The sequence below is a fragment of the Diabrotica virgifera genome, chromosome 3, assembly GCF_917563875.1.
Source record: "Diabrotica virgifera virgifera chromosome 3, PGI_DIABVI_V3a".
NCBI lineage: Eukaryota > Metazoa > Arthropoda > Insecta > Coleoptera > Chrysomelidae > Diabrotica > Diabrotica virgifera.
In genome coordinates, this window is record NC_065445.1 from 5,163,547 (window position 1) to 5,191,542 (window position 27,996).

Here is a 27,996-nt window from a genome sequence, read left to right on the forward strand (position 1 = left end):
GTTATCTTGAAATTAGCGAGGATATATCCATTAGAAATTATATGTTTAATATAGATTTTATAATATTTTCTATAAATGGAAAAACAACTTAAAACAATCTGCTATGCAGATGATGCAATACTAATGTCTCAAAGTAAAGATAATTTCCAACGTATCTCTCTATCTCTTGTCGTTTTCCCATTACTGAGGATCGTGATTTCTTCCAATATTCCTAACAATTTTATTCCATTGGTCTCTATCTTCAGCTGCTCCAAGTGCTTTGCAGAATGACTTTCCAGCTGAATTCTTAATTTGGTCGGACCATCTAATTGGCGATTGTCCTCTTGATCTTTTCCCCGGAACGTTTCCAGAAACAATTAATATCTCCAAATTATCGTCACCTCTGTGAACCACGTGACCGAAGAATTGCAGAATTCGTTACAGACATATGGACAGACTTTTTTTTAATTTCGAGTTGGTTTAGAATGGAAACGTTTGTCCTATGAGCTGTCCAAGGTATGCGCAGCATTCTTCTCCAGCATCACATATCAAAGGCATCCGCTCTCAAAAGCACCACACTTGGACTCAAAGAGTCCAAGTCTCTGCCCCGTATAGAAATATTGAGAATACAAGGGCATTCACCAGTCTCATCTTGATATTTTGAGAGATAGATCTGTCTTTACAAACTTTAGTTAGGTGACTCATCGCATTTTTTGCAATACCAATACGTCTCCTAACTTTTGCTTCACAGTTACCATCGTCAGTTGTACTAGACCCGAGATTGACAAAGGTGTTTACTATTTGGTATTCCTGTAACATGTTAGTCAATTGAATAGTGTCGAATCTGTCGACCACCATTATTTTATTTGTCTTAGCTTTATTGATTTTAAGACCAACTTTATTGCTTTCGTACTCAACTCTTCGCAGGAGATCAATCATTTCTTACAACGTATGCTGCACCAATTTAACATAACCGCCAGAAAATTCAACATGTTAATTTCCTGAAAAAAAAATGCATGGTTATATGTAACAGCAAATTCAACAGAGTGTATGTAAATTAGAGCTGGAGGGCTAATAGAACAAGTGATGGAGTTTTAATAACTAGACATCACATTATCTAGCTACGAAAGGGTCTAAACAGAAGTGAAAGATCAAGTGAATAGAACAAACAGAGCAGCGAGTTGTCTGAATGACACAATATGGAGAAATAAAAATATCGGAAAAGAAATGAATAGCAGAATTTACAAAACAGTCATCAGACCAATAATGACATAGGCGGCAGAAACACGACCCGACACAGAGAGGACAAAAAGCCGTTCGAAAAATCGATGGTAAGACTCTATGGGACAAGGAGCTAGAAGTACAGATATACAGCGGAAATTGAAGGTGGGCAATATTAATAACTGGATAAGAAACAGAAGAATAGAATGGAATGACCACATACGCCGAATGACAACAAATAGAGTAGTATGGACAGCGATAGACGGTTTCCCAATAGGAAGACGATCAGTGGGAAGACCACGAAAACGATGGAAGGACAACTTACTAAAGGCACATTGAAAAAACAGACAGAGTCATGAACACAGAGTCACAAGAAGAAGTATTTTTGTCTTATAAATAAGAAATAAAAATTCTGATAATAGAAGATAAAATAAGGATGGGAGGCCGCTTTTCTATAAAATCACCGGGCCGCATGAAAAGTTCCAGCACGCCACTGTTTGAACGAGTATGTTTTTTCTCTATCTATTTGTACTACGATGTTATTTTCTTTTTGTTTTTGGATCTCTCCCATTAGCATATACTTTGTTTTTTCTTCATTTATTTTTAAGTCCCAATTTTTTGGCTACTGCTATTATGTTTTTCATTAACTTTTGAAGTTCTTTCTTGTGATAATTTTATTAATTAAACGTTTAGGAAAAATATAGAACAAGAAAATAAATGGATACAGATTCAGTAGAGCACCCAGGGGGGGGTTATGGGGGTTAAAACCCCTCCCAGGGCATATAAAAAATATGTAAAGAATAGTAGGAAAATGTAACTTGTCTTTCACAAACAATACAAAAAAATTTCGGTGCCCAAGCCAACCCACCCACAGGAAAATTCTAGATGCGCCACTGTACAGATTACATGATTATTATTATGAATTAAACATAAACATTGAATTTTTTTGCACGTTGATACAAAAGCTAACAAAATAATAGAAACATTAAAAATATCACAAGGAAAAATTTCTGTAACTGGCTGTATACCATAAATCACAAAAAATAATAACCTTATCTTGTAAAAGGTATATTTAAAATCCCTAAAAAGGGCTATATCAAAACAAAACGTTTTCGGAATCAATATTCTATCATCAGTGTTATCACAGGTTTACATGTTTTAAGCCACCAAAATATACGGGTAAAAACCCTGAGTTGTTTTAAAATGTTGAGAGATTACATTATATTGTCAGATTTTTAAAGGACGTTAAAAATATTTCCAGATTAACCCCTGGCATCACATGAAATCAACCATATTGGTTGGAAATTTGTAGGTAGGACCTTCCATGGCAGAGTTTAGGTGACAACTAGTTGTTACCTAACGAGTTGTCTAACGAGTGACAACGAGTTGTCACCTAAACTCTGCCATGTAAGGTCCTACCTACAAATTTCCAACCAATATGGTTGATGTCATGTGATGCCAGAGGTTAATCTGGAAATATTTTTAACATCCTTTAAAATCGGATAATATAATGTAACCTCAACTGTTTAATAACAACTCGAGGGTACTTACCCGTATATTTTGGTGGCTTAAAGCATGTAAACCTGTGATAACAATGATGATCGAATATTGATTCCTAAAACGTTTTGTTGTGATATAGCCCTTTTTAGGGATTTTAAATATACATTTTACAAGATAAGGTTTTTATTTTTTTTTTAATAGAAACGTTATTATTGATTGAATGAAGTGGCATCGGCAATTCGATTGATGATACTCGCGTCGGCAAATCCGATCGTTGCCGATACAGTGGACGCACTATGAAAACTTGATCAGTTTGATGCGTCCGTCCGATGCCACTTGCCACCGATGCGGGCCTGTGAACGCTTGCCTATATAGAAAGAAAGATTTAACTCACCTCAGCTTCCCCAATTCCTTTGCTCGATTTCTTCAACAACGTATCACAATATTTAGCAAGAAGTTCAGGACTTCTGCAAGGTGACCTTCCCTGATTAGGCCTGTGATTGATCACTGCATTGCAGGCTTTGTCTAAAGCACCCATGAAGTTCTGATCTGACTTAAACACCTCCTGTATCAGCTCTTTGTACTTTTTATATACTGTCAGTAGGTTTTCGACGAAAGATATATGGATGTTATCTCCTTGGAGGTTGCCAACAGCCTGAAAAATATTTGGAATTGATATTTCTGCATTTTGATTCAAATATTAATTGGTCAAAAATTGGAAAATTGTTCCATTATTTAAAAAAAATGTTTTTCCTGAAATGTTCGCAACATTTGTCAAGTTCTTCAAAAATAACTCTTTAATAAAATATCAAATTATTATGAGAATAAAATATACAAACCGCCAATCCTTGTGTTTTTATGTGATCTAACACTGTTTCTACTAATACAACCATAGCATTCTGTACACTTTTTAATAAGTCATACATGTTTGACAAATCCTTCTTCCTTTCTTGCTGTACCATATTTAAACACTCGCTGTACAAAAATTGCAGATGTTCAGCCACCATATGAGTTTCGCATCTATGTGATACCTAAAGAAACACAATTTTATTAGGTTTGTTCGTAGAACGATCAGCAACCGTTGCCAACCATAAGACGATGTAGAGAAGAAGATGTATAATGGAAAAATGTGGTGAGCAACTTGGATAGTCCATAGCGGCCAGCTGCAGCTTTTGAACTGAGTAGAGAGCTGTGGAAGAGTTTGCTATGGAACTCTAAGGACCTCATTGCCTTCTTTATGTACGAATAGGAAAATAAAAGTTTTGACTGGCTAATTGACACCCAAGTCTATGCCATAAAAAAAATCATAAGACGCACGCGAGTTCGTAGTCTACGAACTCAAACTGTTAACTGCGCAACTGCGCATCGCTAACTGTTAACTGCGCATCACTAACTTTTAACTGCGCATGCGTCTCATGGTTAGCAATGGTTGATGATCGTTTGGATCGTACTACGAACAAACCTATTATGAAAATGCAATTATAGAAAGAATTTTGAACAAATATCAAGCAATTTGATATCCTAGTTGAAATAAATGTATTAATCAGGGTTCATATAAAGAAAATGCATAATTTCTGTTAAAAGAGGGTCCAAAAAAAGTAGGAGTAGTTTAAAGAAACCCAAAATAATAATGGAGCTAAATCTTCTTCTTCGTGTAGCATGTCCTTTCAGAATGTTGGTTACCATCATAGCTATCTTAATTTTATTCACTGCCCTAATAACAGCATGCTTGTATCAATACCGTACCAATCTCACAAGTTATTCAACCATGAAGTCCATCTTCGTCCTGGACTGCGTTTGCTTGCTATTTTTACTTATATAATATTTTATAGCAACCTATATTTGAGAACTATAGAACCTATATCTCAGTAGTTTTCCTGAGACATTCTAGTGTTGTGGAGTTTCAAACCTTCTTCACCCAAGAAACTTAAAATTCTTCTATAGCACACATTTCGAAAGCCTCAAGGGGATTTAGATCAATTTTACACCATAAAGTAAGATCCAGAACACGTAGCAGCGAAGTAGGCGAATCCGCAATGCCAATTTTAGGTTTTTTACTTTATCGTACTACATACGCAGTATGAGTATAATAGATAAAGTTATAGGATCGTGCAAAAAAAATTTTTTCAGATTTCACTTTTTTTCGACGTTTTGAGTCCCCCTGAGTCTAAAAAGCAAATAAAAAAAACATGTCGGAAGTATGTACGTATGTACGTACGTACGTACGTACGTATGTCGCCACCGCCCAGCAAAATCTACTGGACCGATTTCGATGAAATTCGGTATGAGTAAGTTTAAGAGAATTTTGTCGAGAAACTAAGCTTTTGAAAAAAACATCTCAAAGGGGGGCCGAAATAGGGGGGTTATTTGGGGCCCATTTTTGCAAATTTTGACCGAAACAAATGAAATTTAACTTAAAGTTAGCTCATTGATAGGTAAATAGAAATACAGAATTTGACATTTCCAAATCCAAAATGGCGGCCAGCATGGCCGACCGCCCACCCGATACATTTCCCTACCAATCTAAAAACGTGTTTAAGATAAATTTAATTTGAAAAAACTTTTATATAGACTAAAGATGGGGCTATAACAAGAATATTATAGTTTTTCATAAAAAGTTATGGGTTGCCTATATTTAAGGGGTCAAAATTTGACATAAATTTGAACTAAATTTTCTCAAAAATGACTCCAAGGAATTTGTTTATTTTTTGATATATTTTTGATATCCTATCAGTAAATTTAATAACATTGGTCAGATTTCTTAACTCCTCATAGGAGGGGAGTTATGAATTTTTTATAAAAAAATATTCGAGTGCCCGTAACTACCTCTGTAATAGAAACTAAAATTTGAAATTTGGCAGACGTATATAGTACTTTGTTATCTATTAGCACAATAAATTTTACCCACAATATGGCAATATTGCAATATGGTGCAAAAAAATATATGACTAATGTACTTTAAGGAAAAATGAGAAGTACATACATTTAACCCCTCATTCACCAGAATTTAAATGCATTTTTTTCTTTTGCAATACCTCTTAATATAGTGTTATTTCTACTTTCAAAAAGTTGGAGGGGTGAAAAAAATAAGATCAAATTATAGAGCGCATTTTTAAATTTTCTTAAAATTCTTCCTTTTGCTCCATGCAATTCGAAAATAAAAATGTTCTATCCCCGAGAAGTGGTGAGAACCGCCCCCATGATAAAAGCGCCATAGTATATAGGATAGACTTTGAATTAGGAGATTGGGCTTTGGGCTACTCCCAAAATTTCATTACAATCCATGCATTAAAATGCAAATATTGTAAACTATTAATTTCTCAGAAAAATGGACTAATTTGAAATGAAAGTATGACTAATATTCTATTGATTTATGCAATAATCTATAGTGTGTCCCCGAACATTTTCTCAAATGCGGGAATTAATGATGCGTAGAACCATAAAATATTTTCAAGTATACAAGGCGTTTCTAAAATATCAAAATAACGAGTAACTTTGTTATTTTTATAGAATGCCAGTATCTAGTACGATAACGATAATAGATCGGTACGATAAAGTTCTCGGGCGGCCCTTCCGTCCAGCGTTTTTACATAACACCTTGAACATCGGATCTGGCCTGCTCTATTCTGGATCTAGTTTCACTGTGACTCTCTGCGTTACAATTTAACTGATATCCGAGGTAAACAATTTGATCAACTTGCTCAAGTTTGGTATTATTTACATACAGTCTCTGGCCATATTATTATGACCACCTATGAATTTTTACAAAAATCAACTATTCCACTAGGTAAGTTTTGTTTAAAATATTATTTTTAAAAATGTATAAACATTGTCAATTTCTTTGCAAAACGAAAATGCAGCAGCTGCATAATACTCTGGTTAAAGCGGAGAGTGCAGGAAGAGTCTACACCGGTTTCGGAGATCTTTTTCCCCTCATCAGTAAACCCATATCCTCTTCTCTCCGCTTTAACCATTTACCATAGCTTGGGCCTTCCCGAATTGCAAAGAAAGAAATGTCACGGATGAACTAGGGCCATCTACCGAAAAACAAACTAAGTTATCAATCGAAGTAGCGCAGAAAACGACAATAAATATCGCCTCCGTACCACCAGATTGACAACAAGTGGAATACTTTCTTTGGTTACACCTCCTGAGACTTTCAAAATTTATAAATCATACAGGGTATTATTTTTAAATTTAGTTTTGTTATGCAATGTTAATGTTATGCAATAACTATAATATATTTAATAATAAACAACAATAAAATATTTGAAAATATTACATGTTTATATTTTTTTAATATTTTGTTGAACTTCTGACCTTAATCAGATGAAAAATATTTGGGAGCTTTTAAAACGAGAAATTTTCGTTGAAAAGGTCACTAGCGAAATTGTTTTGATTAAAGAACTAATATATCATTGAAACCACAATGACAAATAAAGCAAAACAAGATTTAACTGCATTCAAAGTATGCCAAGACGGGTACTAGCGGTAATCAAAGTTAGAGGGGGCTCAGCAAAATATTTAAAAAATGCGAATATGTGATATTTTCAAATGGTTTATTGCTGTTTATTATTAAATGTATTATATTTGATAATAAGAACCAATAAAACATTTAAAAATATCACATTTTTATTTTTTCAATATTTTGTTGATCCCCCTTTAACTATGATTAGCGCTTGTATCCGTCTTGACAAACTCTGAATGTAGCTAAATTTTTTTTGCTTTAATTGTGGTTTCAATGATATATTAGTTTTTTAATCAAAACAATTTCGTTAGTGGCCTTTTCATCGGAAAATACTAGTTTTAAAAGCTCCCAAATATTTTCCATCTTATTAAGATCAGAAGTTCAACAAAATATTAAAAAGTATATAAATATGAAATATTTTCAAATGTTTTATTGGTGTTTATTATTAAATATAATATAGTTAATCTGTAATATTAACATTACATCACAAAATTTAATTTAAAAATCATATTTCAAACAAAACGTACCTAGTGGAATAGTTAATTTTTGTAAAAATTCATAGGTGGTCATAATAATATGGCCAGGGACTGTATATAGATGGTTTTATATTCTGTTGTTTACTTATTATGAATATGTCGGTTTTTCTGTATGTTCAGATCCAGACCCGATTCCTTACAGCTCTCAACGACACTATCAAGTAATGTTTGCAGATCTTCTTGAGTAGAGGCTAGTGTACAGGATTTATATTAGCATTCAAAAATAAGAGCAATTCATATCGATTTAATTTTTAAAGGTCTTAAACAAACATTACTGTTTATAGTAAAATAACTAGGTGACATTTATTTCTCAATGTAGGCCAATCGGTTCGAGAACACCTCAGTCAGCGATTTTGATATTATGAGTATTTCACGGTCACAATCGTGTCGTCAAAATCATAACAAAACAATTACGAGTTTATTTATAGATACAGAGAAAGTATTGCACAGATCATTCTTTATTCATCATTCATTATTTAGACATCAAGTAGTTAGAATATAGACTTTGCTCACCAACTGGTTACTGGTATATTTAGTGTTGGCAACTAAATATCTGTCTGATAAATAGTGTTCAACTTACTCAACCCCATCATAGGGGGTACCTACTCCAACCACCATACTAGGAATAACGTGTCATCTGCATATCGCAAATTATTGATGACTTCACTGTTCACAATTATTTCTTCTTGCTTTTCAGAAAGTGCATTTCTGATAATTCTTTTGGAGTAAACGTTGAAAAACAGGTGCGACAAGAGACATCCTTGCCATACTCGCCTTTTAATATTAAGAGCCTGTGATTCTAAACAATCTACTGAAACTATGTTTGATTTCAATACAAATTTGCAATTATGCGAACGTCTTTGCCGTCCAAACCAATGTCTCTTAGAACTTTGGTCAATATAGAGTATTTAACACGATCAAATGCCTTGTGGAAGTCAATAAAACAACAGTACATATCTACAGAACTATCACTACATCTTTGAACAATGACGTTTATCCCAAACAATGCCACTTTCGTTCCAAACCCTTTAAGTAGACCAAACTGTATGTCACTAGAGCTAGATCAAGGAGGAGATATTAACAAAAAAAAACATGACTTACCTTAGCAAAGGAACTGTAATGTAAAAATCTTCTGGCCCTGAACAACTCTTCTTCAATCTTGTCTTTAACCTTTTCCATATATAAACTGACGTCTTTTTCCTGTAAAAGTCTAGCAGCATCTCTTTTGAAGTGTTCTCCACTAGCATCAAGAAATTCTTCTTCGAACAGTTCTTGATACAACTGTAGTGGGGCTTTTTTCCTATAGCCTTGAACCTGCAAAAGATAAGATGTCTTAGTTATTTGACAATATAAAAATATAGTGCCCACCTTTTAGAGAATCTGTACATAAATTTTTCTTAATTTAGTAATAGATGTAATAGTAATGTATTGATAATACCTCAACGAAACTTAAAATGGTTCCTTTTACAGCCTCGATAGGTACAGTCAGTGTCTGTTTTGCTCGATCTTGGTCTATAGCCTCCAATAAAAGCTTCACCAATCGTAAGCCCAATGGAGCAATCATCCCACTTTGCCATATTTCCAATGCCAATTCACCAATTTCCATTTGCTCGCCTAAAACATGAGAATTATTATATCTTTATCTTTTATTATTGATACGCACAATGGGCTGTTAAGACATATATAGGGCATTTTTATACACTGCACGTCAGAGAAAACAGGCACCCCAAAAAATTGATCATTTTTGATGTCTTGTGTCTCCTAAACCTATTGTCAGATTTAAGTGTTTTTTTAATATGTTATAGCCTTATAATGTAGCAGTACCGCCGTAATAATATTGATGCTAAACAAAAAACATTTTTATTGTATACCGGGTGTACGAATCAAACTGTGTTTTTTTCTCAAAGTTCGCAACACCCTGTGGATTATTCTAGCATTTATAAAATACTTAAATTAAAACCCAACTATAGCCTAGCCTCAGGTTTTCTTAAAATTCTGTTTTTTGATTCGTTCGTTATGTTGGATAATACAAAAGTTAGGTACTTTAACAACTAGCCATGTTCTTCATCAGTACAGGGTGTTTCTAAATAAGTGCGACACACTTTAAGGGGCAATTCCGCATGCAAAAATAATGACAGTTTGCTTTATTGACATATGTCCGCAAATGCTTCGTTTCTGAGATACGGGATGTTAAATTTTTTCTTACAAACTGACGATTTATTTTTTGCCCTCAAACCGGTTGAGATATGCAAAAGAAATTAAATTTCTGTCAGACTTTCATATAATTACAGTGGCTTTGGTAACCTTTTCACATCTTCTTACCTCCTTGATAGAACAACTCCACCTCTTTGTTGAACTGTCCTTCTACCTCTTTTATTTCAACTGATTATGGTATCTCTTTTCTTTCTACAGAGCTTTCAGTTTTCCGAGAATTATTCTATATTCTAGTTTTTTACGCTCTCTATTATCTGTTAATAATTGTTGTTTGATTTTCTTCTTTTCCTTTGCTATCACCTGACACTCTTCGTTAAACCAATCCTTGTTTGTACTTCTCTTGAAGTCGTCCTTAACTATTTTCTCACTAGCTTTTCCTACAGCAGTTTACCTTTATCTTGTTTTTTATCTCTAAGCTATTAATTAATCAACTGTATCAACTTAAGGCCATGGGTACCTAATTCGCAAATATTTTACGGCTATCCCTACTTTTTCTGTCTTTATACGGCAAATTACGTGTAGTAAAATTCACACTGGCATGAATATGTAAACATTACTAGAATGTCATTCTACTTGAAAATGTCATCATTAACTTAAAGAGTTGGCTTTTGAATGTTCTTGGATAACTGTTATTTATTGTATAATTGCAAATTATTAATTCAGTTAATAAATGTGATAATTTTTTCACTAACTATGTATTCAGTGATTGTAATAATTTATATGTACAAAAAAATACTCAATAGAGAAAATAGGAAAAGTGTTAAAGTGATTTTTTAATAATATATTGTTACTATGGAACGCTTACAATTTTGAACATCTTTAACAACAAAATACTTGATCACAGAATGTATTCTCTGCTTGGATCTTCCACAAATAATACACAATAAATAACTTTTTATTAAGTTCACGTTTTAATCAATTATTTATCAAATACACTATATATCAATATTATTTAATCAACAACTCAAAATATTCCCGAGGCTATGTCAAATATTTAAAATTGTCACTGATTGTCAATGTCTGACTGACAATATTCTATTAGACTGAGTGCGTTGTAAGACAAAGATAGATTTGGAAAATATTACCACGAACATGGTGTCCATTTTTTCGAATCCTGAAAAAACTAATATATACTTTTAAAAAATTTAAACGCAGAACGAAAGACTAAATTATTACCGAGGGCCGAAAGTCCCTTAGAATAAATAAAAAGTTTATTTTGAATGATATATTTGAAATTAAAAAATCACACTAACTTTTTTCTTAGTTTTTCACTTCTGTAACTTATTAAAATAAACATTATAGAAGTTCTCAGGGACTTTCGGCCCTTACTAATAACGTAATCTTTCATTCTGCGTTTAAATTTTTCAAAAATACTTATTAGTTTTCTCAGGATTCGAAAAAAATGAATCCCTATTTGAATAGCATTGCAGCCGTAAATACGTACCCATCCTCTTAAATTAATAGTTTGCATAGAAATGTTTAATATGAAACAAGTTTAAAACCAAAATTAAATATTTTTGGTGCTACTATAGAATGCGTTCTATCCCGAGGATGTGGTCTACCTGTGCCTACTACAGTGTGCGGTCTACCAATTGCAATATGAAAATTCCTCAAGGAATTGCGCAAAATAATGAAATGCGAGAAAACTCTTATCGAAAAAAAAATTATTCACAAGTAATAAACGTTTGGAGGTAAATATGTAAATATAAAAGAAATGGGACTAACAATTAACAAAAAAATACATTCCATCCATTTACAAAAAAAATATATGTAACCTAATTATTTACAAATCGATACAGCGTAATTATTATTAAAGAAAAAATTCATTCACATTAATTTAAGAGAGAAAGGCAGTCAATGATTCTAGCTGAAAAAAGTCATGCAGGCAACCTAACCAAGAAGATTATGGTATTATTTATATAATAGTAAAGTATAATTAAAGAAATAAGTTTATTGTATATTCCTGAAAATGTTTACTACTTAGCAATTCACATTTTGCCCACAAATAGATTGCTATCTTTCATTATGTGTGTAAACCCTTCTGGGAAAAGATTATGGTGTTGTTTAGTTGCACAGATAGACTGAATTCCTCTGTACAAAGCAAGCTATAGCAGGGATGCGATGGTAGATGCATACTATAGTGGCATCTATTTTTTTACTTACCTCCAGTAGAGTCTGGACTTCCATAGATGATTTCAGCATCTGATAGCTTCTGTGTTTTAATATGTTGTTGGTTTAAATACAAATATAAACTGTGCAAATATTGGCTACCTACAGAGTACTGAGACCAATAGAGGAAATAGTTTTTTATCAAGTTTTGTTCGCCTTCTTCTTGAACCTTGTTCAAAAGTTTTGCAACATGATCTATGAGGTACTGCTTAGTTTCTGCATACAGCCTATCAGCCATAGGCTCTGGATGTGCCACACATATTGAATAAACATCGCTAAAAGAAACAACCACATATAAAATTCTAGCAAACATACTAAACATGAGACTTAAAATACTGTTATTGTTACTTAAAAAACTATATTTATTATTTCAGAGCAACTGTCTAAATGAATTGAAATTATTCCATTAGGGTAGCGTTTCCCAACCGGTGGGTCACGGACAGGTTTCAGGTGGGTCGTGGCTTGGCTCTCACAGTAGCTGAATAACGTAGATATATATCATTATGGGTGAGCGATGGGTCGCGAATATGAAAAAATGTCAGAAGGTGGGTCGCCAGACATAAAAGGTTGGGAACCACTGCATTAGGGAATATAATTCTAATTTGTTGATAACTCTGATTTATGTAACTTGGTTAATAAAACAAAAGATAACAATTTGTTTATGTATAAAAAAAGTGGATTTAGCAGGATTTGAAACTAACCAGTGAACTTAACGTGGAGTTAGCGGATTTTGGATATAACTACAGGTGGATTTAATGACTTTTCCTTTTTCTTCTTTTATTAGGACATACTTTTTCAACTTGTTTAGTTATTTCTTCCATTATTTTAATTAATAAATGCAAATTACGGACAACAATAGTCATACCGTTTTGAACTGCCATATTAAAATCTTCAGAATAGAGTGTTGTGATTGGTCGAAATGGATTTAACACGATTTGGATGTAAGTATGAAAGGAGCTGGTGGGTTCTGGAAAAAATTCTTAACACAACTGTCAAATTTAGTCGGGAGCTGGCGGTTTTAGGTACAAAATGAACATAATGACATCTAAAAAATTGCACAGACTATCTAAAAACAAAGTTAGTTCCAAATTTATATGGAATTATACGACTCATTTACAGAGATGCCCACACACAGATATCGCACTAATAATACAATAGTGTCGTAACTCAAAATGTTGCGAATTTGACCTAACACTATATTCACACGTAAAATTCAATTCCCTACAAGTCAATAGAACCGTCGTTTTAATAGTGCAAAAAAGGAATAAGCGGTGGCGCCATAAGACGTTATTCATGACTGACCGACTGTCGTCATCGCCCTCACAATATTGCGCCATTTTTAGTTGCGGCCAACAGTGACTGGGAACGCACGTGGTGCTTTGCTCATCATTTCGAGTTTCCATGTTATTGCTGAATCAGGTATGTAATTTTCATATCTATATTTTGAGTTATTGCATTCTTGTTGATTTGAACCCAACCATAACATTGTTGTTTTTCTACATATTACACTATTACTGATTTACACAAGCATGTTTTAAAATAATATTTTTACTAACGACACTATTATTGGTTCAGTTCATTATTTTTGACATGCTACACTATTGTTGAATCATAACTTTAAACCGTTTTTTGTTATTTGTAAAACATGTATTAATCATTATCTATTTGTCAATCACTGTATAGGAATAACTCGTTTAAAATGTGTAGCAGTGTTATTAAAACAGCTTACTACCTACTAATTATTTTATAAATTTAGAGTTGCTACACTCTTCTTGATATTTTTATTCATTTTGTCAATGGCTTATGTTATTAATTACTTAATTTATTTTTTAGAGGGCGATTCATAGCGACAAGTAATCGTGGGCGATTACTTGTTGCTACGGAAACAAAAATGTTGAGGGAAGCAAGCAAGAAAACTCTTTACCTTCGTTATTCTCACTGATGAGTACAAATAATGAACCTGGTGCCCGTATAGAACACAGTGACGTTACGAAACTACAACTGGCACCTATACCTTCACCATTTATGAGTCATCAAGTACTTCAAGAAATTGCCGTAAACAGTTCCTTTAGTAAGGCCAGTAATGTTAAACCTCTTACAGAATCCAACCAAAGGCAATATTACATTTCACCGGTGCACTCAAACCAGAGCGACTTTGATTCCGACCGAGATCTGCATTTCGTTCCTGCTGTGCAAAGGAAAACCTATATACGAGGTCGAACAGTAAAACCACCAAGTAGCTCTTCATCGAGTAGCTCTTCTAGTAGTAGCTGTTCATTAAGTAGCTCGGATGATAGAGTTGTGGATAATTTAAGTCATTTTGCTGGAACGAGTGGTATAACTAATGAATCAAATGTTTCTTCGGAAGAACAAAACAATAATACTAAGGGCAGAAAGAGAGCACATAATATTAAAACCTGGAAACACAGTGTAGCCAAACGACTTCGCAATACATACTGGCAAAGCATATGAATCTGTGAACAAAAAACCTGCAAGAAGAATGCAAAGTACCTGCAAGAAGAGTGGGTACGACTTGTGGTGAAAAATGCACTAATGAGAAATATAATACCCAACTCCTGAAACTTTGTATAGGGATTTGACTGATTACAAATTAATACACAGCATTACTATTTAATTGTGATCTGTATACTTGGAAATTCAGACTGATTTAAACTGAATAATGAATTATTTAACTGTTAAGTTACCACGATTTACTGTTAAATTACCTATTGGGACCGTGCAAGTTCGGCAAAGCGACCTCTATTTCTACGCTCTGTACTTTTATTCGCACTTTTAATTATATTAGTCCTGGTTGCTGGATAATTGTCAAGGCCATAGTCCAAAAAAATAATAAGAAGAAAAAATAAGATGCAGGTTATGTTATGCAAACGTAAACAATTGTATGTAGTAAATAAAATTAGTTATTAAAATGCAGTACTGCAAGCAAAATACAATTAATTAAATTTACCTTTATATAATAACTGCATATCATATCAATATTGTGGAGCAATATATAATTTTTCTGCTTCAATGACAGAAGGTATGAAATATACGTCAATTTGACAATTTCAACTGACAATATGAATTATTTAAGATAGTTGCAATATTTCTCCGTGACTCGTGCATGGTCGTTTCTCGTTTCCCTTCCAAGTACTTGCACACCGCGAATAGTAAATAAGTATATTTAAGTATAATAATAAATATGACAATTTTTTTCTTTTTTTTTGGAAGGTTTATTTTGTTACATGCAGATTTCAGAATACTGTAATTTCAGAATCTGTGTTTGGAATAACTGTTATTGTTTCGGAAGGTTTGTTTAATTTAAATAATGTTCCAACTAAGTGTAGACAAGCATTGTACTTTTTTTTCACTTTTATTTGAATTATAAACATAATTAAAAACAATCTTGATTTATTTATCAATATCAAAAACAAAAATTCTCGGTAATTGTTAATGTTTAATAACAATCTATTTGGATCCAACGTTAACAAATACCAAGAATCAGTTCCCAAAATTGTTGTAAGTCCAAAAACTGACTTAAACTGCAGAAAAAATTACTAAATCAAATTGTAGTAACACAAAGTTTTTCATTAATAATGTCGCAACTAAAAATGATATTTCATTTCGAACATTTTCCTTAGAGCAATACCGTTTTAACTCAAAGTTCTTAAATAACTTCACTGACAATATTTTTATTTAACTAAGAGTACAAAGAAACTTCCTTTAATATTAATTAAAAACATATTATGCATTAATTTTTTATTTACCTGCAATTGGAAATGAGTGATGAGTTTTTTGTTGATTCTGAAAAATCATCTTTTTTGAGTTACGACACTATTGTATTATTAGTGCGATATGTTGAGACGGATAACTAACTGGATACCAATATAAGGTTCAGGGGTAAAGGAAGGTTTAGAATAAGATGGCTGGATGGTGTAGAAGAAGACATAAGAGCAATAAATGTGAAAGACGGGAAAGTTTATAGGATAGGAGGAAATGGAGAGTCACTACAGCAGCAAAGACACACAGAAAGCTATAAATGTCATAGATGAGTAATCCACCTCACCCAAGAATAGGATTTTGAATGCCATGGAGTTACTTATAATAATAATATTGTATGGCATTTTTGCCGGAGAGATCCTTTCGGACAGGTTCAGGTGCCATTTACATCTTTAACCCTGTTTCAAGTAACTAGTATCGATGTACACACTAGCCCAAGGGGACCGACAGCTTAACGTACTCTCTGAGGCACGGTGAACAGCTCGTATCAGTTTTAGAAATGAAAAATGGATTGTCTGTGCCAGGGCTCGAACCTCGAGGTTTATGAGACCAGTTATCATGCCTCTGCGCTACAGCTGTTCAGGGAGTTACCTATAATCACTAGGGATTGTAATGCTCAATGAATGAATGAAAGAAAAGAAACAATTAAATATCAAAATAAGAAAATTTCATGTTGTATTAAAATATTTGTTTACATGTATATTTATTATTGTTTAATGATTCACACTAAAACGTAAACACTATCAAAAAACTACAATGTCATGGCACATGTAGTTCTTTGTTAATTAAACAAATCTAAACAAACTTACGAAAATCTATCATTCCAGACAGGCCTTGCTACGTGATTTAGAGTAATCACACCATTGATGGTTTCTCTGATAGCGCCCCAAGTGGCGTTAAAGTCTACTCTTCTTGGTTTTAGAGACATTTCACTACTTCCACTAACATTAACCAACCAATTTTGCTGATGTCACAGTTTGACAACAATCCAAAATCCAGACAAAAATAAAAATCTAAAAATAAAGAAATACGCACTTAGTACAATTAAAGTTAAAAATTGGTTCGATCTTCTCTCTGCATTATAATTACTAATGATCTTGACCGAAATATCTGTACCTATTCCAGTTATAACCTTCTTTATATCAAAATTGTTTTTGAGTTTCAACAAATTCAAGGTTATGTAATCGTCATAAGATTTTAATAAGAATTTAATATTCTTATTTTGATTCTTGAAAATGTGATAACAAGCAATTTAAAAAGAAATTTCATAAAATTTAATAACTTACAAGTCTTTCCACTTTTCTTTGACGTTTTAACAATGTTTTCCTTCTTCTTTCTTCTGTCACTTTAATTTATCTGATTTGTGGAATAGAAACAGATAGGCCCTCAATCCACAATATATTATACTTTCAACCAAATTAAATGTTGATGCTTCCATAAATGAAGAAATAAATAATAAATAATAGAGCTAATTATTGTCTATTAATTGTGAGCCAAAAAAAATTAAAAATTGGAAAGTAATATAGTCATAAATTACGCTGTGTCTAGGTACACGCTAACGTGTATGCAAATAAAAAAGTTAGGTACACGCTTAAACGTCATCAAGTCAGTGACGTCATTATTTAGCGTGTACTATGACTGGGTTTTTTGGTACACGCTAATTTGAGCCGCGTGTATGCTGTGTTATTAAGTATCTGTAAGTATCGCGAGTGTCAGAGTGTGGTTAGAATTAGTCTAATCGTCTTATGTTTACACTTTAATATTGATTTGTAAAGAGTTTCCTTATTTCTTACTTGTTTAGTGTTTTTTTAAAATTAACTATGGAGTGTGGACAATTACTGAGTTCATTTAATAAGTTTAACAACATTCTAAAACAGTATGAAAAAGATAAAAGATAAAAATTCGTGATTAAGGGCAGCAGAAGTAATAAGATAAAATATACGGGGCGATTGATTAGTGTGATAAAGCTCAGTAGATCCGCTATAGTAATAGATAGCAATAAAAGTTAGTAACAAAAATTTTAGCAAACTTTGAGGTTCATGTTACAAAATTACTAAAATTAGTTAGAATGTTACAGGGCGTTCGATAATATAGTTGCAGACCAAACTTATGTTTTTTAAATGCAACACCCTATATTTTATTTTATGTTCGAAATCTTCTTAACTTAAGGTTTATTATGTTATACAGGGTATTTACAAAGTTATAACCAATTTTCTATGAAAATCGTAACAAGTTCAACTCGCTGTATAAATAAAAATAAACACCACAGCAAAAATAAACACCAATATAAACTGGTATAATTAACTTACGTTACGTATAAAAATTATTTTAGTAGTATTTTGTATATATCATGTTAACTAATATTTATTTTGCTAACCTGAATATATACTTTTATATACATATTGTTTTTATACAATTAAGTTTGAAACATCTGAATAGCTTTGCTTCCCTTCCCCTTCCCTTAATAAAAATATTTTCTATCAAAGAAACAACAAACACTAAACATATCAAAATAGCGTGTACCAAAATATAAAGTCACTGAGCACGCTAAATAATGACGTCACTGGCTTGATGAAGTTTAATTCGCGTGTACCTAACTTTTTTATTTGCGTACACGTTAGCGTGTACCTAGACACAGCGCATAAATTATAATATTATATAATTTCGGGAATGTATAGTCAACCAACAATCAATTGGGATGTGTTATCGACTTGCACACATATGAGGCATAGAGTTATATATTAGCATAGAGAGAGTGTCATTCAGAGCGAAGTGACGACACCATCTTTTTTATTTGGATTAGTGCTGTTTCACTCTTATGCATAGTAAAGCTGCTACAGTTGTCCTCCTCTTCCGTGCCTATATTCACACTGAATGTCATCATAGATTTTCGATACAATGTGTTAGAAAGAGATGCAGCAAACCAGTCCATGAGATCTTGTCGTCAGGAAGCGCGGAAGGTAGGCTCCCTCTATGTTAATATATACCTCTATGCTCTATGATATGAGGTATGGTATTGGCCATGAGCCGATGGGTAGAGGGGATTTGACAGTTTTCGCCAGCGCTGTTAGTGGCAGTTTTGTGCATTTATCTGATAAATTTAAATGGCGCGCAATGGGTAGAGAAGAGGGGATTTGACAGCTTTCACCAGTGCTGTTAGTGGTAGTTTTGTGTTTTGTGCATTTATCTGATAAACTGAAATGGCGGATAATTAGGATTTTTCCAAAAGGAAAACAAGATATTGCAGCTGTTGTATTGATTCATGTAAAAATACTGGATATAACAGTGATTGCAAAGTGTCCTGCATCAACTAAATCTTTTCCTTTTTTGGTGTTGCTGGTTGAAATTGGATATCATGGGAAATACACTTGAATCCAGTATAATGGTTAATATCCATTTTGATGGAATTCAAACAAATTACAAAAAAAAAACAATTCAAACAAATTACAATTCATACAAATTACAAATTGTAAAAAGCAGTAAGCAGACAAAAATAATATACAAACAGAGGTACAGAGGTAACTTTTAATTTAATTACATAATTTAATAATTAATATAAACTTCTTCTTTTCCTCAATGGTCTCTTGCGTAAGCAGTCATCCAGTCGCACGAACTTATATATTAAATATTAAAATTATAATGAATAAAATAAAAAAACATAATTAATTTTACTATTAATTCTGTGTATTCTTTCAGTAATCAGGTTACAATAAGATTTCAGTTCATAATTTGTGTCTTTCTAGATAAATATCTATTTTTCTCGTTTTGTATATTTCACATACACAAATTTTATCAGAAAAGTATAAGTTTCAAACCGCGAGATAACGCTACCGTCGAAACTCACAGCCAATGGGTAGACAAGGCACAAGGCATACTGTTGAGCAAAGAAGCGTAACGCGGAACCAGTGGATCGGTGGTCTACCAATCTCTTTTAACCAAGCGATCCCGCGCATGTGACAGACAAAGATGGCTACACCACTCAATCCATGATACTATAAATAAAGTGTTATTTATAGTATCATGACTCAATCCTTAATATTGGCGTTACACCTCGATGCACAGAGCGCGGTCCATACCTTGCTCAATCTACTAGTTATTATATCTATGCTTGCACATCCTTTTCATAGATTTCATGCACGCATTTGACCGCGTGTATTAACACCTGAAAACTCAGACAGCCCAATGAAACTCATAAAGCTCACAAATAACGACTATGGCATCTCCAAAAATATAGAAATAGAAACTGGAGTACGACAGGGCGACTTTCTATCAATTTAATGTCGCTATAGAACTATAGAAGGATCAATAAGAGCTACCGAAATAAAGAGTACAATTAGCATTGATTAGCAGTTTAAAGGAAGAATTTGTGAAAATGTGTAAGTAAGCAACAAAAAGGGTTTGGCAATAAATCAAAATAAAACAAAATACTTAATGTGCTCAAGAAAAAATCCAGTTAATGTGAGAATGTGACAAGATTAAATAAGCGAATATATGAGTTTGAAAAGGTAGAACATATCTTGGGATCTCAGTTAATGGACTAATGATAAACACCAATGATAGAAATCAATGAAAGAATCCTGGCAGAAAACAGAACCTACTGGAAATCCAACTTCCTCAAAGACAAGAAGGTTACTCAGAATACTAAACTGATTACAGAGTAATCACACACATGGTGCTGATGTAATGTAACGTGCTTGACACAGATAGATGAGGTAAGGTTGAGGATCCTAGAGAGAAAAATCATAGTCAAAAAATCCTCAAAGAGGGCGGCAATCACTCCCCTCCCATAGGAGTCTAGATGCCATGATGATGATATACAGCCTAAAATAACGTTCTAAATTATATCGCAGTTCAAAATTATTTATGAACAAATTTCAAATATTTAGGACTGATTATACACTTTTGAATGGGATGTGCGATATCATAATCAGGCTTACGTAGTTTTTATATGAACTATTTTTAAAAACAAGAGAGGGATTTTTAAAAGGTTGGCTCAAAAAATTTACTATTAATAAATAGTTGAAAGCCGGAGTATTGCATTATTATACACTCCCTTAATTTAGTAAGTCAATGTCACCTGTCAATGTCAATAATTTTAGTTACTTTTTATTTCACTTTTCACTCCATTTTCCTTCTTGATATTTTGATATTTTGTCGGTATACACGTTTCGTGTCTCAAGACTTAAAAGTAAGTAAAATATGGATATTCCTTAAAATATTATTATATTTCTACCATTTAAAGTTGCTTTTATCATTTAAAATATAAATTCTTTTCAAATTTTGGAGGATTGATGATATTTTAATAGATATACTTTTTTACTCATAACCTCAATTCGTTTGCAAATAAATATTTTAAAGTACACATTAAATTTTTTTGTTATATAATAATTATTTGTTTTAGATGCGTTACGTGGCTGCTTACTTATTGGCCGTTTTGGGCGGCAAAGCCTCTCCCAATGCTGCAGATCTTGAAAAAATCTTGGGATCTGTAGGTGTTGAAGCTGAAGGAGAAAGAGTAAAGAAAGTCATCAGCGAGCTCAGTGGCAAGTCTGTTGAAGAACTCATTGCTCAAGGTAAGTTAATAAACACCTACAAAATATGGATTTGAATTTGTAAACATGTGTTTTTAACCCGCCATCACACGCGCTATGAGGGAATCCCTCACCATATTTGTTTATAACTAATGAAATTGTGTAAACTAATACGACAACCTTAAGCACCCAGGAATGCCTTTAGCATGGTTCATGAGAGGGTATGAAAAAGTTATAGAATATTTCAGGCGGTCAGTGTGCTGTGTGATAGTTGAAAGAAGAGACATCCCTCTTCAAGTGAGGGAATTCCTCACTGTGCGTGCAATCACGGTGAAATCACGTTTCTGTTATCTCAAAGACACTTTACAGGTTTTTATTTAATATTTAGGTAGGTTTAATTAAAATATTATTGTTTGAATTAGGTTGGGAACAGTGGCACACCGAGGGGGGTTTGGGGGTTAAAATCCTACCCAGAGCATATAGAAATATATATAAAAGAAAGTAGGAAAATGTAACTTGTCTTTCACAAATAATACAAAAAACGGTAATTATTTAGTGTTGACTCACCGCTCCCACAAGTCTGACAACTGTATATATGGTATCTGCCTTACCTTCTTATCATTTTAAAATTAACAATTAACTGCGCTCGGCTTTAATTTTTGTATTTATCTCATTTAAAAATGTGAAATTTTCACATCAATTTCAAATTATGGCCGCCATTACAGTATGCGCAGATCGCTTACGTATGGATTGATGACAGTTTATTTCTGCAATGTTTATGTCTGCAATTGATATAATATGCAGTTTATGTCTGCAATTAATATAATATTAATTATTAATAAAATTAAAAAATTAATATATTATGTATTATACAGTACAATTTCTCAAAGGAGGAAGACCTAACCCTTCGGTCCAAACCTAACTTTCGGGTATTAGAGTGTAGAGTGTTTTGTTAATTATTAATAAAATTAAAAAAAAAAAATAAAGCACCTTCCGTCTTTGCACAAGAAATTATAAAAAATTTTAAATTAGGCAACATTGCAGAAATAAACTGTCATCAATCCATACGTAAGCGATCTGCGCATACTGTAATGGCGGCCATAATTTGAAATTGATGTGAAAATTTCACATTTTTAAATGAGATAAATACAAAAATTAAAGCCGAGCGCAGTTAATTGTTAATTTTAAAATGATAAGAAGGTAAGGCAGATACCATATATACAGTTGTCAGACTTGTGGGAGCGGTGAGTCAACACTAAATAATTACCCCCATTTTTAAATTTACCTATTCTAATTGGGAAAAAAGCCACAGTTTAACTTGAAAAATTGATTTTATTGACGTTTCGAATTCCACCTCGGACGTCGTTATCAAAATACAAAATATTAATAGTTAATTACATAAATGCCACAAAGGAATAGCTTCAGAACAGCTGTTAATTTTAATTTGTATTTTTAGTAAAATGAATTCGCGTAAAGAACGTTAATTTCTTCAGTGGCCTGCTGAAATTGAAAATTAGGAAAACTTGCTTTTGATTTATATTATTTTTACTTTTGTTTTGTTAAATTAATACAAAAAATTGGTTTACGAGATTTTCTATAATATGTGAGTACAAACCATTTTATATTTATACATGTTGACATTCATTCTTCCTCGAAATAAGTCGAATTTATGTAGGTGAGGGCGACGCTCATACGCGTGCAACCATGTCACAATAGAAGACGCGTGTAACGGCGGGTTAAGTATAAAGAGCCAAATGGAAAACAGCCAAATACTTCTTTATTAGTAGAGTTTACTAATTTATAAATAACTTGGTGATTTAAAGCATTAACTGATCTTAAGTAGAGAAATAAACACTAGATAACACAGTCTAAATTTGGAACTAATGTAAAACTTACAATTTAAAACTAAGATGTAAAGTAGAATACAATTCCCTAGAAATCTTAGTGTAGGATAGAGAAAGCAGGATAACATTTCAAAAAATGGCTAAGCTATTCAAATAGTCTTGATTTATCAATACAGTAAAACCTCTGTTAACCAAAACGTCGTTTAACTGAAACGGCTGACACTTTCAATAATTTCATCAATAAAAAGTAAATTTTTATCGAAAAGCAGAAAATTCTGATAATTTGTTAACTTTGCTTTCATACAACTAAAGAACGCATATAAATATACAACACATTAAGAAATCACCTCATAGTATTGTTTAATACTATCTTGACCAAGAATACTATGCAATTTGATACAAGAAGAATACAAAAACCCATGTTATTTTTAACCGAAATTCTTGTTATCCGAAGCAGCTTTCCTCCCAATTATTTCGGTTAATGGAGGTTTTACTGTATCCATAAATATCTGGTTACTAGAATGTTATATCTTTCCTATACTGTTGTTGGTCATAGACTCTCACAGAAAACACCTGCAAGAAAATTGAGGATTTCGAAATATGGCTTCGTCATCGAATCCTGAAGGTATCTTATACTGACCATGTTACTATCATCATCATCATCTTGGTGCTACAGCCCTTAGAGGGCCTCGACCTTCTCAAGCTTTCTACGCCATTCTGTTCTGTCCCTTGCTTGCATTTTCCAGTTGCCGACTCCGATCTTCTCGGCATCCTGTGTTACCTCATCCATCCACCTCAGCTTTGGTCTACCCCGTCTTCTCATTCCAACGGGTTGTGCTGTTAGAATCTTTTTTATCATGTTTGATTCGGGGGCCCGGGCTACACGTCCTGCCCACTGCAGGTGGTTTCGCTTAATAGTCATAGTCATAATCATAATTATAGTGATAATATCTTTTGCACCAAACGTATGCTTGTAGATATTCTGCAGTTCAAAGTTATATCTACGCCTCCATATTCTGTTATCACAGACCGCTCCGAATATCTTACTTAGCACCTTTCTTTCAAAAATTGACAGACCAAATTCATCTGTTTTAGTTAGAGTCCATGCCTCTGATCCATATGTGAGAACAGGAACTATCAATGTTCTATACAGCCTTATACAAGTTTTTTGAGACAGACATTTGTTAGCTAAGTACTTTGATAGACTATGATAACACCTGTTTGCAATTATTATTCGTCTTTTTATTTCCTCTGATGTGTTATTATTGGGGTTAACCGATGTCCCTAGATATATGAACTCTTTGACTGATTCAAAGTTTTGGTCATTGATGATTAGATCTGCGTCAACATTTCCAGCTCTTGTGTTTGTGTTAGTCACCATGAATTTTGTTTGATTTCGATTTATATGTAACTCCATTCGTTCTGCTGCTGCTACTAGCTCGGTTAGGATTTCCGCAGTTCTTGGTTTGGTTCTTGTTATAATGTCCACGTCGTCTGCATGTGCTAGAATTTGGACAGATCTATTGAATATTGTTCCCCTGCTATCTATATTAGCGTCTCATACGACTTTTTCTAATGCTACATTAAAAAGTTGACACGCCAGCACATCTCCCTGCCTTAACCCCCTATGTATTTCAAATGGGGTTGACAAGTCGTTTTGAATTTTTACTGTTGATATCATCTTCGCCATTGTCACTTTTATCATACATATGAGTTTTTTTGGAATTCCTAACTCATTCATAGCGTTGTAGAGACTTCATACACTGTCATAAGCAGCTTTAAAATCCATGTTACTAATCATGGTGTTTTGTTGGGAATACAAAAGAAAAAGAGCTGTAAAACAGTCAAAATCAAATACCTCGGTCAGATCATGAGGAACAGTGAAAGATATGGACTGCTGCAACTAATACAGTGAAAATTGAAGGGAAATGAGGACCAGGAAGGCGAGGGATTTCCTGGCTGAATGTATGTGGTTCAACACAACTGCCACAAATCTTTTAGAGAGCAACAGTGTGCAAAGTATAGATTGCATTGATGGTTGCCAATATCTGAAACGGATAGACACTACAGTAAAAGAAGAATTTAATAATTGTTATGTCTTTGTGGAGCAGTAGAATGCTTTTCATTATTTATGTTCTTAAAAATATGAGAAGTCAATGTATATTATCTTAATATAGAATGTTTGATACCTAAATAATGTACTTTACGCTGTTTTTAAGTCAATTTATCATGATGAATTAACACTATAACCATCTTTCGTATGAGAAGTTGTGATTTTCACTCTTTAACTGACATTAGTTAACATAAATGTAATACAGGTTCACTAGATCTGCATGTTTTAACATATCTATCTTTGTTCTAGGTCGTGAAAAGTTGAGCTCCATGCCAGTTGGTGGTGGTGCCCCAGCTGCTGCCGGAGGTGCCGCTGCTGCTGCTCCAGCTGCTGAAGAAAAGAAAGGTTTGTAGAATGTTAAGATTATATATTGTTATAGCTTCTCTTTTCTTTAAAATTTTGTCCTTGATTGTATTCAATTCAGCCATTTTTGAGATATTTGGATATCAGAAACTTGTAATAATAACAATTCTTATTTTTTGCCATCAATTTATCACATTTTTTGTGTGTCAATATTATGTTTAAATGAGATGAATTACATTACAAACTGAATTGATGCACAATTTAGTCTTCCATGTTATTTTGAGTAGTAGGGTTGCTGCATAAATCTAAGAATTGAAGAGTCAACACTTGCTTCCATACAGTCATGATGTGAACTTGTCAGATAGAGCTCATTGATACCTCGGGCGAAAAACATTGGATATCTTAATCATCCATGTTATAATTCACATCTTAGTCATATGTTCCGATGACGGATCAATTGTAAAGGGTTTTTACCCTGTTATTTTTACTTTGGTGGCTTGCATGTAGCTTTAAGATTGCACTGATGATGATCGGTCAACCGATTGAAAACTAGTTCTGTCTTTGATGTAGCCCTGTATAGGGATTTTAATAAATATACCTTTTATAAAGGATTTTATGTTTTTGTAATGGTATACAGCCAACTACAGGAAATTTTTCCTCGTGGATTCAACTTTATTTGATAAGACATAGTATTATTTGATCTTGAAGAATATTAATCCTTCATTATGATGATTACCACATAACACCATCTTTCGCCTGAAAGCATTGATGATACTTTCAAACTGATGCTCCTATATAAATTAAAATTCGTATTTAAGATAGAAATGGTACTCATTATTGTTTTTTATTTAATTTTCAGAGGCCAAGAAGGAAGAAAAGAAGGTTGAATCTGAATCAGAAGACGACGACATGGGCTTTGCTCTATTCGACTAGACTCATTAGTTGTAAGATCAACCTTGTTTTGTACCTTAATATATATTTTTTAAGTTAGGATTTCTTTTATTTATATTACCTCAGTTTCCTTGTGTACCTTGTCTACAAACCTGTTTAATCGAACAGAACAGTGACTTGAACAAAGTACTATCAGATTAACATATTGCATGTGGATGTCTGATTCAAAGACTTATACTCTGAACAGACAAAAAAAACATTGAAAATGTGTATAATCAATGGCATACATGTGTGCTGTTTGCACATTGGTGAAGGCATCATGTAGCTCACATGTATGCCATCTGCACAGAATGTGTTAATAGTTTGTCATAGCAGAATGGAAGAAGGAACTTTAAAAACTGAACTAATCTGGTGCAAGACAGAATTTTACATCAAAGTTGTTTGTTTATGACTCAATGAGTTTTTAGCATGACAAATCACTTTTTTACAGAGAGTTAAGTATCAACTAGCCACATCTAAGAATAAAAAATCTTTCCAAATGTTTTTATTGCAAAAAAGCACCAAAAACACAAACGAGAGGTAGTCTGCTTAATGGAAACAAAAGTTTTATTTTATGCATTTTTTTATTTTCCTGTTTGGATTTAGGCCAGGATCCCTACTGTAAGGACTGCTCTTTAATCCACTGCCACAGAACAAATCTCTGCACAAGCGATTTCAAGTTCGAGCTAAGAGTTAGGTTGGCTAGGTGCTACGTTTTCTAGACTCGTTTTATGGAATGGAAGCTTGGACCTTGAATGCTGCATCAATGTGGTGCAAACGTGCTATTTTGGGAAGAAACACTCCTCACAGTGGCAGAACAAACTCTGGACAAGGCGTAACAATGGTTCAGTGGAAATAGGCTGGTGCTTAATACTGACAGTATTTGTTTACTTTAGAACCAGCCAATCACGAGAAGAGTTCCCAGATACAGTCAATCTTTTATGACAAAACACAGAACCTTCTAGATCAGTTAAGTTTCTTGGTCTTCACATTGACCAGAACTAGAATTGGGGGAACAAATAAAAAATGCGACAAAAAAACTAAATAGAGCCTGCGACTAATTAAGAGTTTTGAAAAGCTATCTAGACCAGGGAATCTTACTATCGGTATATTATGCAAACTTTTATTCTATTATGCGATATGGAATAATCTTCTGGGGTGCTTCGGTGGATAGCTCAACTGTTTTCATAGTCCAAAAAAAGGCAGTCAGGGTGATCCTAGGACTAAAGGCGAGAGAATCCTGTAGATGCCGATTCAAATTCACTTTCTCAGCTATCTATATATATGAATGTATTATGTTCCTCTTTAAAAATTTTACTTTGTTTTATCACCTGCTACCAAATCATGAATATAACACAAGAAGCCGTAATTTGAATATTCCACTTCACAGATTGTCCCTAACAGAAAG

At 33.2% G+C, this 27,996-nt stretch overlaps 2 protein-coding genes across 3 annotated transcripts in view; one reads left to right on the forward strand and one right to left on the reverse strand.

Annotated features, from left to right (window-relative positions):
• Positions 1-17,377, reverse strand: part of LOC114326604 (cullin-2) — a 38,656-nt gene extending 21,279 nt beyond the window's left edge. The window contains exons 1-7 of one of the 2 annotated variants that reach the window (XM_050647771.1): positions 17,154-17,377; positions 16,677-16,880; positions 12,082-12,362; positions 9,143-9,318; positions 8,806-9,018; positions 3,540-3,731; positions 3,095-3,355 (exon numbers count right to left, since the gene is read on the reverse strand). In XM_050647771.1, the coding sequence (XP_050503728.1) occupies positions 3,095-3,355; positions 3,540-3,731; positions 8,806-9,018; positions 9,143-9,318; positions 12,082-12,362; positions 16,677-16,795 (1,242 nt within the window). In that variant the 5' untranslated portion in view covers positions 16,796-16,880; positions 17,154-17,377. Of the gene's footprint in view, positions 1-3,094; positions 3,356-3,539; positions 3,732-8,805; positions 9,019-9,142; positions 9,319-12,081; positions 12,363-16,676; positions 16,881-16,983; positions 17,103-17,153 lie in introns of those variants that run through there. The other variant, XM_050647772.1, reaches the window with a different exon arrangement.
• A 3,525-nt stretch (positions 17,378-20,902) lies between these two features.
• Positions 20,903-26,648, forward strand: LOC114326605 (60S acidic ribosomal protein P2). Its single transcript, XM_028275022.2, has 4 exons — positions 20,903-21,055; positions 21,269-21,440; positions 25,605-25,700; positions 26,518-26,648. The coding sequence occupies exons 1-4, from the start codon at positions 20,951-20,953 to the stop codon at positions 26,589-26,591; spliced, it is 447 nt and encodes a 148-aa protein (XP_028130823.2). The 5' UTR covers positions 20,903-20,950; the 3' UTR covers positions 26,592-26,648.
• Positions 26,649-27,996: the final 1,348 nt, after the last annotated feature.